General features: G+C 44.5%; 2 protein-coding genes and 1 pseudogene across 3 annotated transcripts; 1 reads left to right on the forward strand and 2 right to left on the reverse strand.

Annotated features, from left to right (window-relative positions):
- Positions 1–326: 326 nt before the first annotated feature.
- On the forward strand, positions 327–4,304 carry LOC133920362 (TPR repeat-containing thioredoxin TTL4-like). Of its 2 annotated transcripts, XM_062364981.1 has the most exons (6): positions 327–1,257; positions 2,556–2,751; positions 2,868–3,040; positions 3,150–3,483; positions 3,611–3,766; positions 4,180–4,304. In XM_062364981.1, the coding sequence occupies exons 1-5, from the start codon at positions 389–391 to the stop codon at positions 3,758–3,760; spliced, it is 1,722 nt and encodes a 573-aa protein (XP_062220965.1). In that variant the 5' UTR covers positions 327–388; the 3' UTR covers positions 3,761–3,766; positions 4,180–4,304. The 2 variants fall into 2 exon arrangements, with proteins under 2 accessions (XP_062220965.1, XP_062220964.1); XM_062364980.1 differs by lacking the exon at positions 4,180–4,304 and having other exon boundaries at positions 3,611–4,151.
- A 2,536-nt stretch (positions 4,305–6,840) lies between these two features.
- Positions 6,841–8,464, reverse strand: LOC133921207 (uncharacterized). The gene has a single exon (XM_062365992.1). It carries the CDS (start codon positions 8,089–8,091, stop codon positions 7,144–7,146), a length of 948 nt encoding a protein of 315 aa, XP_062221976.1. The 5' UTR covers positions 8,092–8,464; the 3' UTR covers positions 6,841–7,143.
- Positions 8,465–13,666: 5,202 nt separating this feature from the next.
- LOC133920793 (PLAT domain-containing protein 1-like) lies at positions 13,667–15,120 on the reverse strand (annotated as a pseudogene).
- Positions 15,121–15,375: the final 255 nt, after the last annotated feature.

Here is a 15,375-nt window from a genome sequence, read left to right on the forward strand (position 1 = left end):
ATGAATGCACTAACCAACCCATGGTCCATGACCATGAAGAACTGAAGACTACTACTCAAGGAAAAAAAATGGAAAAGAAAAAATAAAAGAAAAGAAAGAAGAATATGAGAAGTTGCACAAAAGGGCCCACAATACCAGCTCCAAAAACACAAGGGTGCTCCTGTGATATTCTCCATTTAAATTCTCCGTGCTCCCCACATTCCCACGGACCCCAACTCCGCAGCGCAACCCGTCATTCGTTGCGAACCAGGAGCCAACGGCCACGTACCCTGCCTCTTCTTCGTTGGCAGTTGGCCCAGATCGTCCTCCCCCCCCCCCCCCCCCCCTTACGCGCACGACGCACGACGCGACCCCGTGGCGCGCGGCCACGAACGTCGCCACGGTCGCCATGACGGAGTCGCGCCACCCGCCGTCCGGCTGCGCGATGTTCGGCATCTACAGCAGCATGTTCCGCCGCCGCCGCTCCGCCTCCATGACCTCCTTGCACCGGATCAACGGTTCCCCCGACGCATCTTCCGACGCCGAGGCCGAGGCCGCTCCCGCGCCCGTGCAGGTGAACCCGGCGCATCGGAAGGCCGGCGTCAACGAGGACTCCTCCCTGATGCGCCGCCCGAACGCCCTGCCCATGCCGGTGGCGAATGGCGCCGTTGCCCGCGCCGCTCCACCGGGCAGAGATAGGAGCAGGCCGGCCAAGATGGCGAACGGCACGAATCCCGCGGCGGAGTACACCGGCATGGCCGCGGAGCTCGACAAGATGCTCCTCGACCACCAGAAGGTCAAGGGCACCACGCAGCTGGTGCGTGCCACCTCCGGCAACATGATGCTGCACCGCAACCTCGGCAACCTCAACGCCGGGGCCTCGGGCGCGTCGGCGCGCAACTCAGTGGACCGCAACGCGAAGGCGGCGAACGAGAGAAAGGCGCCGAACGGGTACGCGTTCTCGGGTATGGGGAACATTGTCAAGGAGGCCAAGCCGGAGGGCGAGCTGTGCCGGGCGCTGTCGCACCGGACGGACCCCGAGAAGCTCAAGGAGATGGGCAACGAGGAATACCGCCAGGGGCATTACGCGGAGGCAGTGGCGCTCTACGACCAGGCCATCATGATGGACGCGAGGCGGCCGGCCTACTGGAGCAACAAGGCGGCCGCGCTCGCCGCGCTGGGGCGGCTCATCGAGGCCGTCGGTGACTGCAAGGAGGCTGTCCGGATCGATCCGTCGTATGACCGCGCGCACCACCGGCTTGGCGGCTTGTACCTCAGGTACGCGGGACAGCTCGTCAATTTTTTGGTGGAATGCATTAGAAATCTCGGCATTCCCCTCCCTGGTTCTTGAAATGGGTGAATTTGGCATTGAGTTGTTGATCATTACCAATTGTGTCTTGATACTGCATGCATCCATGCCTATTTTTATCTGCTAATTATTTCATAAAATTTGCTATATTGTCAGTTGTTTCCACTTAAGGATGTCTAATGCTGTGACATAACTGGGGAATCTGATTTTAAGTAATAGACTTATATGATCTTAGTCTCGGTGGAGTAGGTGCTTAGATTTTTTTTCTCTTTCCTTTTCTTCCCGTGAGCATTGGTTGTTGAACTCATGCACGCACGTTCCATTCAGGGCCATTTACATGGTACTCCCTCAAATAACTTTTGTATTGCACAGTTTGACTTTGTGCGGTATCCAAAATCGAAACTTGGTTGTTAATTTCCTTCAGAGTAAATTCTTCATGACTACAAAATCAGAATACCACGAAATTTTATGTGTTTAAATACGAATTTACGTTATTGCTTTTCTGTCACAAAATTTAATTTGCTCAAAAATATATTAAATGTGAATGTTTAAATGCCTATGCATCTTATAAAAATCAACGGATGGGGGTAGTTATTAACCAGATGTCAATGCTTAACCAACAGATTGGACAATTAGATAATGAAGTGGCTGCTTTGCATCACCATTGCCCTTGGTTTTATGATGATGTATTCAATATGTTGTAGGAATAGAGTTATCCCTTCTTGGATGCCTCCAACTTCCCCCATAATAAATGCAATAACCCCATGATGATTAAAGCACGTCTAAATTTTTAGTATTCTACATGTGCTCCTTTGAAGCGTTTGGTCATTGGATTAGCAGGTCAAGCACAATCATCTTCCTTAAATTACGGCAGCCATTTTGTGAGCTTCACGCTGATGATTGGTGCTTTGGATAGCTAATCACTTCCTCAATTTTTTTACCCCCTCCTTTTCAAGTTAATGATCGCACCAATTGAAAGCTGTTAGAGAACAAGTCATACGTTCAGTTTTCTACACTCTACTCTACACAGCAAAATTTTTGGATGCCACTAGGCATCAGATGCAAAGCATTGCAAGATTTTTGCTTTAGTTCATATGGAATTATGGTAGTCAGTTACATATAAATTCATTACTAGTATACATAATGAATTTCATATGGAATAGTATTATTGAAAACTTGAAATTTCTACGTGTTGCTCAGATTATGTGTTGCTCATATGGAATAATAATAGTTAATGATACTCGTTAACACATTACGTGTTGCTCAGATTAGGAGAACCTGACAAAGCCATCCACCACTTCAAGCAATCGCCCAAGGAGTCCACGGGCGCAGACGTTTCGCGCGCGCAGTCGGTGAAGAGCCGCATCGCGAAATGCAACGACGCGCGCAAGCTCAAGAACTGGATCACGGTGCTCCAGGAATCGCAGGCCGCCGTGTCCGACGGCACGGACTGCGCTCCACAGGTCAGCGCGCGCGTCCGCCACGACGTATTGCCATAGCGCCATGAACGATGCTCGTACGGCTAGCATTGACGCCACGATCTGATACTCGTCTTGTCTGTCACGATGAACGATGCTAGATGATGGCGCTGCAAGCCGAGGCGCTGCTGAGGCTTCAACGGCACGACGAGGCGGACGCGGTGTTCGGCGGGGCGGTGCGGTTCGGCGTCGATGAGTCAACCAAGCTCTTCGGCACGATCGGCCACGCCTACGTGCTCATCGTCCGCGCACAGGTCGACATGGCAGCAGGAAGGTTTGTTCCACGCAAAGCGCATGAGTGCTCGCAGCAAAATGTTGTGCCCCGAATGGGAGCTCGCAGCAAAAATGGCATATCTGATGGATGAATGCGTGTGAACTCGAAGGTTCGAGGAAGCGGTGGCGACGGCGCAGACGGCGTGCCAGCTGGACCCGAGCAACAGGGAGGTCGCGAACGTGCACCGGAGGGCCAAGGCGGCTGCGGCGGCGCGGCTGCGCGGCAACGACCTCTTCAAGGCCTCCAAGTTTGCCGAGGCGTGCGCCGCGTACGGCGAGGGCCTCGACAGGGAGCCAAGCAACGCCGTGCTGCTCTGCAACCGCGCGGCCTGCCACGCGAAGCTCGGGCGGCACGAGAAGGCTGTCGAGGACTGCAGCGGTGCGCTCGCCGTGCGGCCGGCGTACAGCAAGGCGCGGCTCAGGAGGGCCGACTGCAACGTCAAGGTGTGCTGTTCGGCAGCTCGGCATGCATCTGCAGCCTCCTGTGCAGAAATCTTTTTCAACATTTTTGTGTTAACCAACGGCAAGAGTCTAACGCCTTCATATTTTCTGGTGTTCTTGTCTGTTTCAGTTGGAGAGGTGGGAAGCGTCGTTGAGAGATTACCAGGTGCTGATCCAAGAGCTCCCGGAGAATGAGGACGTGAAGAAGGCTCTCTCTGAGGTCGAAGCCAAGCTCAAGAACCAAAGGAATGGAGCCGCTTCAGGCAGATATCAGAATTGACATTATGTAACTATAAACCACTTCTCTAATTTTTGCAGCTCGTATTCTACATTCAAACAGGGAAAACATTCAAAATAATCTGCCGAACAGGAGTGTCGGATTGAACAGAGTTGGCCAATTACCTATTGAACAGACTTCTGTAGATTGTTTACATACTGAAACAGAACAATTATGAATCAGAGTGTATACTTTTAAGTCTTGGCCTAATGATACAAGTGTCGGTTCTAACCAACTTCAGTGCTCTTTATCTACTTTAATTTTAACTAGTTAGGTGCTAACAACATTATATGGGCATGCGCAGATAAAGAAATCAACAGTTGTTTTGAAAATTAGGCAGATTCCCTTGTCTGCGCATCATCCTTTTAATTAAAACAAAGCACTGGCATGTTGATCATAACACAATCTGTTCTCCTTTCTAGGTTTCTTTATTCTGCCGGCTACCAGAGAACTCAACCGCATGTTCTGACGAGGACAAGGTTTTCGACAAAACAACTCCGCACGCGCAATTGCATAGTTTGTTATACCAAATCAGTATACTTTTTTGTTACACCAAACTACAAAGAGAGTTAAGTAATGGAACTGTACATAATATTTGCTCCATTGTGATGTGTAGTTAGTTGATTTGTTTGATTCCTCGCAACGAGAAAGTTGATTGTGGGGATGCCGATGAGGCGGCGACGGGCCCCAGGATTTGTGAATATCTAAGTTTGAATCTCATACTGAACAAACAGATGAATTGTGCTCTAAAATGAATGAACATCTCGGATAAAATGGGTGGATTTCCATTTGAGCAGGTCAATCTTTTGCTGCAGCTATAAGAGAAGAGGACTTTTATAAGTACACCTAAACGAGTGCATGCTGTTTATTTTTCTCATCCGGTGGTTTAGATTGGTCCAATGATACTCTATCGCCCATCAGTATCATGAGTATCATTAAAGAGTATCATGGGTATCATAAGGGTAGGATTGGAAACAAAAACTATGATAAACTTGTAAATTATATATTTAATTAGGAAAGGTCAAAATATTAGTTTATTCTTCGGATAAGCTTTCACTTATTCTGTTCATTTCATTTATTAGGGTTTCCACCCTCCGTCGATCGGTCGATGATGAATGGTGAAGGTCCGAAGTTCGGTCAGTCAATGACGTAATTACCCCTAAGAGTATCAAGATAATTATAATAATACCTACTAAAATGGACGGTTGGATCATAACAATGATACTTCCCACCATCTAGTATCATGGTGCACTGTAAACGTTCTCGCTCCCGCTCCCGCTCCGCTTCTACCCGCTGGTTCCGCGTTGGTGTGCCTGTGCGCCGACGCATACGCCTCGTCGTCCTCCCGGCCTCCCTCCACACCACCGATCCTCTCCTCAATCTGAGCCGCACACTTCTGATCCAATGGCGAGAGATTCCCCGTCCAAAGGTATACCATGGTCAACCAATTTTGCATTTAGGCCCCTCATTCGGATCGATATATTTACATAAAACCCTCTAAAATGATCGCGGTTATTAACCAAGATCCAAAACTTTGCATAGAACCCCTGAAATGAATCGCGATCCAATACTTTTCAAAAAAACCCTAACTTGGACCGCGATTTTTACCGCGACGCTGGCCGGCGCCGCGAAGAAGCCTCGACGCCGGTGGAAGGGCATGCAGCTTCGAGCCAAAGGCCGTCGGTTGAGCCCCCAATGGAGACTATGCTGGTCCTCAATGGTGTCGGAGACCTTGTCGGAGAAGTGGGGTGGTGGGGATTAAATCGGAGTGCGGCGGGACGGCACCGTCCGAGTGCGCCGCACGTTGCCGCTGAGAAGTTCGGAGAGAAGAGATCGGAGGCCGGGGATTCTTTGTCCACGGGCACGGCGGCGGCCGAGACGCGGGTGGTGGTTCGCTACCGCACCCTCGCAGAGGTTCGTGGCGGCCATCGAGTAGAATTCTGTCAATGTGGCCGAAGCCGGCAACCAAATCGTGCCTCAAAACCCAAAGTTTGATTCAAATTGATGCAGAAATTTATTATTTGTCACTCCAATACTCTTGTTTCCGCTTGATTTGCTTCCTTCTTTCTCAGAGACGGTGTGCCACTCCAACAGCGTGATTGCTATCAGCATCGTTGTCGACTTGGAGATCAAAGTCATCATTGGCTGTGCGCTACAACCTGCAAGCTGGATAACTATTCGCTTGGAATGAGAAGCTCTACGAGGTGTTCAAGGTAATTTTGTTCTCCTGTTGATGATTACTTGGCCGTTGGTGACTTCAGTTATGCTTAACGGTTGAGTACTGACACAGCCGCTCAAACCGAGATGTTTGTTCGCTACATACATACATACATGTATGTATGTATGTGTGTGTGTGTGTCATGTATGTATGTATGTATGTATGTATGTATGTATGTATGTATGTATGTAGCGAACAAACATCTCAGTTTGAGCGGCTGTGTCAGTACAGATGCCTGTCTCAGTCATTAGGTAGTTGTCAGTAATCGTCCTGAGACTATTCAGCTTGGTCGCACTTGCTAATGATCCAACTGTATCACCTAAAGGATAGTAGCAGATTATCTCAGTCCACAGGCTCTAGGAGCAATGCAAGCTTAGTGAACTATCACGTTCTACTGTTCTAATTATTAAGAAAAATGTCAAAATTCACTGAACTTGGATTTCACGCCAAAAATCATCCGTTAATCAACCTGTCTTTTGGACCCATCAGATGATAATTGTGACAGCGATTGCCTTTAAGCAAATGCAAGTACAGTTCTTGTTGGAACATGGCCTTCGTCTTTTTTTCTTTTTGGGAAACAGTTATTGGTCCAAAAATGAAAACTCCAGTGAAATCCGACAGACCGACACCTCTGTTCGAAAAAAGGAACCGATCTTGCCTTTCCTCACAGCTAATATGAGCTGAATAGAGGCAAACCATGCCAACAAATTATTCAGAGTAGTCAAAAAGAAAAAAAAAAAGAGATATTCTGAAAAGTTCATCGTAGAGATTCCTGTCCATCATTAAGCCAAGAGTAAAACAGAAGAGAATTATATCTCAAATCCAAAGAGAATTATACTAGCACAAAAGGAGCTGGAAAGCTCATCATATATTACTTGATACAATCTCACATATGATCGGTGAGGTATTCACCATCTACTGGGGAGTAACATTTAGAAAGGGACATTACAGCACTATTTACAGAGCAGAAATGTTTGGCAGAGAGGCCAATACGTTGGCCTCGGCGAAACCAATCTGCTGCATGCTGATCGAACCCTTCACACGAGCTTTAGGTGAAAGGGCAATATATTTTTCAAAAGGAGAAAGGGGAAAAGGGCAAGCAATAGCTGAAAAATTGAAAATAAATAAATAAAAGACATATACATGCCTCGCAGAACGATCCTTGTGATCATCTCTTCCAGCTCCGGCAGCGCAAGATAGCATCATCACCGCCGACGATCCACGTCTCCTTGGCGATGTCAAGGGACACCTTGAAGAAGTCCGGTGAGTAGGTCATGAGCACCAGGCTCTCCTCCTTTTCTTCCTCTGGAGTCTTCTTGGCGCTCTTCACATCCTCACACTCCTCTGCCTCACCTCCTAACCTCCTCGCTAACCCTTTCGCCGGCGCCGACCGGCACCGCATCAGCATCAGCGCGTTCGCCGGCGGAGCCGCGTCTTCCTCCTCCCGATGCTGCTGCTGTTCTTGTTCCTGCTTCTTGCTGGACACCTTCTTGCCTTCCTCCAACACCATGAACCACCTGGCCAATGCCGCACCGTGCTCTGCTTCCTTCTCCCTGCACTCCTCATTCTCCTCGTCGTCGTCCTCCCCGGAAGTGTACTCCATGGCGCCGGGGAAGCTGCCGAAGCAGCCGCGAACGTTGAACCGGAAGGCACCGTGCAGGGCGTCCAAGAACGGCATGGCGTCCCTCTTGAGTCCCAGCGCATGCAGCCACGAGGCCTTCTTTGGCTTCACGACGCCGCCGGGGCCCTTGGGCTTGGCTGGACGGGCCTTGATCTGCCCGACGCACGTCACCTTTGGCGACGACGGCTCGTCATCCACGGGGACATCCGCGGCACGGCGGCTCGGATTCCGGGTCGATGACTTGTAAAGCGCGCTGGACGGCAGCGGCCCGGCGCGGCTCGTGCTGTGCCGGCGCTTGACCGGCTCGGAGGCGGACGGCCGCGACGGGCTGCAGATGGCCTTGGGCGGCATGAGGGCGAGGTGCGCCCGCGACGGGAAGCAAACGAGCAGGTCGGTGGCCGCGCCGTTGCTCCCCCGCCCACCTCTCATCGCGACAGCTCGGCGAGCTCGATCAGAGCTCCCTCCCAGCGAGTGTCCTCTCCTGTGAAGCATCATGCTGGGAGTGATGATCTGTATATAGGGGTTAGTTAAAAAGGAGGATGTTTCCAGCTTTCAGTTGGTGCTAGCGCTTAAAAAAACAAGCATCATCATGCAGAAAAGCTTAATCCAGCACGCCCGCACAGCTGCATGGCATCGTCGCATAGCAGCAACGTGATGCTGACATGTCAAGAAAAATGCTGTCCGTGCTAGTTGTCATGGTGGTGGTAACAGTACAATGCTGCTTGGCCACGTCTGTAGTGACGTCAGCGTGTTGTTCTGTTTCATGGGTTGATGTAGTGATTAGGCTAAATTATTTAGGATTTGAGAGGACTAATCGAGGTAGTTGATCACGGGCATGAGTGTCCTCCATGTGGTCCTTGCCTTTTTATGTGTGTGGTAATCTGCTACTGGGTTTTGATGCTATGCAGTTTATATAGTAGTATCATCCATCACCTTTGGATTAGCTTGTTCCAACAAAAACGACTATTTATATACTGTTTCATATTTAGGACTGGATCACTATTTTGTGTCCAAGTGCATGATTCTGAAAGAGGCCCAGTTCTTTTGTACTCCACTAGTGTATTATTTTGAAGAGTTCGGCGTAGTATTATATGCCCATGTGAAAAGACCAGGTCTTAAGAGGGTATTTAGACCAGATCTCAAGAGATGTAATGGGATGACTTAATCTAGTCTGTAGCAGGGAGCTACAAATGCAAACTCAAATGCTAGGCTGGCAGGGACACATCTAGGCTTGTAAATTCCATCCTTTTGCCTTGATCTCCCCTAGATTTGTTCAATCAGTTTTGTGCTGTACTAGTACTTGTTATCATCTTCTCTCGGACAAGCATCCATACCGCTTGTACAAATTCCATCCTTTTGCCATGTTCGCTTGTTGAAATGATTTTGGGATTTCTCCTAGGGCGAAATTCGACGGTACAGATAGTGTATGTGGTCACTTGTGCAAGTGAGAAAACTGCATTTTGGACGAATACCTTCTCTCTAATCGTATTGTCACTACAGGCATATGATACTAGCTAGTATTAATTGTACCTAGATCCTGATAAGGACCATCACTCTTCCTCAATATCTGCCATTTCTGGATGAGTTGTATTTCTCAATGCATGTAAGCCTCCCAGCTTCTATACTGTGGCAGTGCTGTATGCAGTGCACTCATACAATTCTACTACACCCCATGCTGTGGTCCAATGGATGAATTGCGTACAGCACCATAACATCAGAGATGCAGTACCTCGTGACAGTCACGGTCTTTCCGAGTGCAAGGAGGTGGCACGGCGTCAAACTACATAATTGCCATGCGGCGAAACATTTTTCTTTCATAAAGAAACAAGAGATGATTGCTGCATCACAGGCTCTTTATTGCCCTGAACCTTCAAAGCCAAACTAACCGATCAAGAGCAAGATACTCGTCCGAAAGCCACCATGTTCTATTGTTTTGTTTGTTAATCTCTCTGCTCCTAATGATGATTGCTCTGTATGATTAGCGCCAACAAACCTTGCTAAGAGGGTCTCCAACAATCATATCAGCTAGCTATAAAGATGTTCACATCATAAATCGTTAATATAAGAAAAGAGAAAAGCTAGCTATTAACGTGTAGTCAGTCTGTAACATATTGCAAGACGCATGACAGTTTTTAATATCCTATTACATGTGGACTCACATTAAATTAGAAAAAAATGATACAGTTAGTTTGATAAATCGGCTACTTATAAGCTTTTTCTTAATGAAGAGAGATAAAATTCAACTATTAATCGGTAGACAGGCTACTCACGCCTCCTATTATGCACGCCATCTATCAAACTCTACGACTTATGATCATATTACTATAAGAGATAATGCTATAATTAATCTATTAAAATGTTATCTATTACTATAGTATCTATAGGACATGTATATTTCTTCTAGATAGCAGTTAGCTAAGATGCTCGGATGGGGCTGCTGTAATTGTTTAGCCGCGTGCCAATGATAAGGGATGGGTTGGTGTGCTTGATGAATGAATGAGGCTGGTGATGCGTAAAGGAGTTAAGTTTCATTAAAGAAAAACAGGTGCCATTATGAAAAGGAATGCACTTGAGAGTTCGGATGGGAGGGGACGGGGGTGGCTGGCCCATACCAGTCACAAAGATTCGAAGCCGTGGAATTCATTGCGAGGTTGCTTTGCTCCGCACGCTGGCCGTTTCTTGTCAGCTGCTTGCGCTCATGTTTTAGGGCCTGCAGAAATGCTGAAAGATTTTGTAGGGAATTCGTAGAACCAGATCGATTTCATATAAAATCTGAAAAAGCTCTTACAGTCCAGATCGTTGGATGCTTTTTCCTATTTTTACATACTTGTTTGATATGCTGAATATGAGGAATAAAGAGGGAGCTCCTGCTCATGGTTAAAAATTTTTAAAGAGCGAGATCCTAAAAATTGCAAAAAATAAAAATATCTTCCAATGAATGATAGGTTAAAAAATAAAAAAAAAATATTGCATTCTATTACTCTCAAAATTAAAAACACTATTGATATAGTTATAAAAAATCTGAAAAAATATACGTTGTAGAGGATATTAGGATCTAGTTTTAAATAAAAATTCAGAAAAAATATGATTTGTACAATAAGAAATAAAAAAGATAAATTTTATTGTACATAGTTTGATAGAATGTGTATAATGAAATTTATCTTTTTCGTTTTTTTATTGTAAAAGTAATTGTTTGAGTTGAATTTTTGGATATATAGATTATAGCATCCTCTACCACATACATTTTTCAGATTTTTTCATAACTATTTTAATAGTGTTTTGAATTTTAAGATTAATGAAACTTAGTTTATTTTTTTAACCTATCACCTGTTGGATGTCGCCCTTCCAACGGGCAATAGAATGGATGATTTTTTTTTGTTTTTATATTTCATAAATAAAACAATTACAAAAGTAAATGTTTGTTTAAAAAAATTGCAAAAATAGGAGTTTGTCACAAGCTGGAAGGGCGATAGGTGCATGTCGCCTTTTCAACAGACGATAAGTTTAAAAAAGTAAACATGTCGTCCTTCCAACAGGCGACATGTTTAAAAATAAAAAAATATTTCTTTCTCTTGCTCTAAAAATACGAAACACTATTGAATTTATCGTGAAAACATTCTTTTTTTATGTGGAGTATAGTGTGATCTAGCCTAAAAAATTACAGTAAACTGTGTATAATGATTTTTTTTCTCATTGTAAAAGTAATTATTTGAGTTGAACTTTTTGAGCACTAGATTATATGATCCTCTACACCATATATTTTTCCTTAATTTTTCATTATTATTTCAATAATATTTTGAATTTTGAGAGCATCGGAATGCTATTTTTTTTTATCGTATTGCCCGTGGGAAGGCGACATTTTTATTTTTTAACGTCTGTTTTTACAATTTTTTCAAATGAACTTCTATTTTTGTAATTTTTTGATTTTCGAAATATAAAAACAAAAAAATCGCCTGGGAATCATCCACCGGGTTGTATCTTTATTGAGTCCATGGGCTTTTGTGTTGCTGTACGAACTGCAGGCTTTCTCACCTACTCTCCCTGTCCGCTTGCCCAAGGTGCTTGCCAAATCCGTTTATTAGGCGCAACTTGTTTGATAGATCTCGCATCATTGGAGTGCCCAATCAGGGAGGAGCATCAAGGGTGATGCCGGCGTTGGAAGATGGGAGGAACACTTATGATAACGCGGATTACCATCTCTCACAGATCAAAGCATGGATCATCGTCCAACACAACCCCTAAAAAAGCACCAAAACTAGTCACAAACGGGGAGAGATCCTAGTTCTAGCTGCATGAGGTGACATCGCGGCTGCCACGCGAGGCCAACATCCGCCACAAACAAGTCTCCCGATTATTCGACAAGCAGCACGGGCTGCACGACTCTAGCGGCACATCCATCGTACATCGCGGCCTACGGAAATGACGAGGCATCGGGGCCCACGGCCTATTACCACTCGTCGCCAACTGCGCCCCACGTGGATTTTTTTTATTTTTTCAATAATTATAAAATTATACAACAGTTTCAATAAATTACAAAATAGACAACCGACACATGTTCATCGAGCAAGATCAGAGTTTCGCCCGTTCAGACCTTATGAATTCCACCAATCAAAAAATTAAAAAGTACGAGAAAAATACGATAAGATCACATTTCGCTCATTCAGCATGCGAGACTTTCACCGACTGAACAGGTGAGCTGACACATTTGTGCCTCCTACCTTTCTTTTGTTTATACGTGTGTAGTTTTTTCATTTAACTCTCAATTTTATTTGAGAGTACATCAGTGGTTCAAAAATCCTAAATATTGTTATGAGCAAACTAGAGTTCACAATCAAATCATTTTAATTAGCTTAATAAAAAAAGTCTAAGCTAATATTTAATTAAAATTCTCCAAATAAACATACTTTTATAACTTCTATTAATTTTTATTACTCTAATAAATTTCTAAAAATCAGAAAAAAAATTACTAATATTCTTCTCATGTTATGTACTAATTTATAAAATATTTTAAATCTTAGATTATTTGGTGAAAAAATGAGTTCCTTTGCAATGCTCTATTTATATATATTTTATCATTTCATGTGATATTCTTTTAGTGAACTTAGCCTAGGTTATTTGATCATTATAAAAAACATCATCACTACCTTGATCTCTCCCTCTGAAAAAAATAACAACAGCATGTGCCCTCATTGGTATAATAATAGTTCGCACAAGTTTTAAGTTATTAGTTAAACTTTGACTATGATTTGAACATAGCTTTTTTAGTTAGTGAGATTGCTCTGCACAATAGGAAGAAGTTTATTTGTTATTCATATAATTATATTTGCAGTTTATCATATGCTATATATCTGTCTCAGTTATTTTAGTTCAACTATAAATTAGATATTGAATCTAAATCATTTCAGTTATTTTATTGTTATTTTGTTTAGCTTCATGTAAATTATATGTATAAGTTACTCTTATCCTACACTTCAAACTTATGATTTATCAAGCTATACCAGTTATCTTTCATGATTATACTTTCTACATGTATGTATATTAAGTATTTACCTCAACTGTCTATCAGTTTATGTCACGTTACACTGATGATCTTTTAGTGAACTTTGATTTATTTAGTACAATTTTTATTATAATCTTTTAGTAAACTTATCCCTTAATTATGCCTCATTTTGATGAATTTATACATGTTTGAATTCAAATTGAACTAAAAAGATAATATCATATGAAATGATAAAAATACATATAAATAAGCATTATAAAGAAACTTATTTTTTATCAAATAACAGTGTTGAAACATTTTTTATGAATTAGTACATCGCACTAAAAGAATATTAGTGTTTTTTTCTTCTGATTTTTAGAATTAGTTTGAGGCACTAAAATTACTAAAAGTTATAAAAATATACTTATTTAGAGAATTTTAATTAAATATTGACTTAGATTTTTTAATCAAACTAAATAAAATAGATTGCTACTCATAAAAATACTTAAATTTTTTAAATCACATATGTACTCTAAGATAAAATAAAAAATTAAATAAAAAATACACACGAGCTAAGCAAGATCTTCCCACCGTAGTCTGACCACGTTTTTCATATTTTTTAATCTTTTAATCTGTAAGATCTACAAGTTATCGCTTGACAGATGAGCGAGATATTAATCTAGCTCGATGAACGGACAAGCTTAGCATATACTCTATAATTTTACAAATACTGAAAAAAAAAAGAATATATAAAACATAAAAATTCCCCCACGTGTCCACACGCTCCTCGACCAGCCACGTCACGCGGTCACGCCGCGGCGGCGCAGTAGTCGCGGACGGTCTCGAGCTTATACGGCGCGGCGTCGGTGGCGAGCCACTGCTCGACGGTGAACAGCTGCTGCGCGCACCCACTGTGCGGGCCCGTGACGGTGACCTCGACGTAGTTGCAATACCACCCGTGGTGCGGGCCCGTGCCGTCCGACTTCACCCGCATCTTCGCCATGGACGGCCCGCGACCGCCGAAGATGTCGAGGTTGCCGCGCTCGAAGTAGGAGTGGCTTTGCCCCATCTGCCCGCCCCACGACGGCAGGTCCGAGATCCCCACGCCATTGCCGTCCGGGCCGGCCAGCTCCAGCGCGATTTTCGAGCCCATCCCGGCCTTCAGATCGACCCCGTCCGGATGTTCACCGTGTACACGCACTCCATGCTGTCGCCGACCACGCCGCTGGCGTCCGCTCCTCTAATCAGCTGCGATGAGAAATAGAGATAATCAAAGATCCACGGACAGCTCGTGCATGTCAAGAAACCGTGAGGTGAGAAGACGGGAGGTTACCTTGATCCGAGTCGGGAGCTCGCGGCCGTGCGCCAGCACGGTGGCGGAGGAGAACGGCGAGCCTGGCCATGGATCCGAATGGACCGAATCCGATAGAGTTGATGGTGTTGGAGCGGCTGGGTGAGCTTAAGCTGCGGAGAATCGGGGAGTGGATGTGGATCGTAAAGAACGGGAGTAGTCGATGTATCCTGGGGCCTAGCTGTCGAAACGAAATTTTACGAGGCTTCACCGAAAGATTTATATTATTTTTTTCTAGTTTAACAGCCAACACGTACAGTTGAAAGAAAAAAAAAACATAATATACATAAAAAAAAACCTTTCTACAATATCAGATCTCATATAATGAAACGCTGATCTTATCTGAGAGTAATTTTTTTTCTGCCCATTTGTCATGTACCGATCGATTGAGACCGTGGTCGTGCATTAATCAAAGGAAAAAATGATGGCAGATTGGGCCATTTCGCCTGCTGCACTAGTCTTACATCTGGCAGCAATCTAGCTTTCACACCTGTGGAACGATGTGCCTACTGTCCAGTACGAACTACAGTACCAATTGCAATTGTCGAGACATTAATCGATGAATGCAAAAGGGAATCCGAGAAAACACGGGAAAGTAAACAAAACAACAAATGGTACAAGAGCCATAATAATCGAACTTACATCTGGCAGCAATCTGGCTTTCGCACCTCTTCACGTTGCGTTTATCTCTCATTGCTTTCCGGTGGGCATTCTTTACCAGCTTATCTGTACTTAAAAAAAGTGACTGCAGTAACCTGCTTGCACAACTGGAAGCTGCATGAGTTGACCCAGCACATATGACTAGCCTACCATAACAAGTAGACCAATGGAACGTCAAGCGCTCAGGCTGAACCGAACCTTCCATTCTTCCCTCGCCGACACAGCCCCACGGTATCACGCCGGCATGGGAAATCACTGCGAAGCGGCGAACGGCCACCAAATCAATCCC

This window comes from Phragmites australis, chromosome 6 (assembly GCF_958298935.1).
Source record: "Phragmites australis chromosome 6, lpPhrAust1.1, whole genome shotgun sequence".
Taxonomy (NCBI): Eukaryota; Viridiplantae; Streptophyta; class Magnoliopsida; order Poales; family Poaceae; genus Phragmites; species Phragmites australis.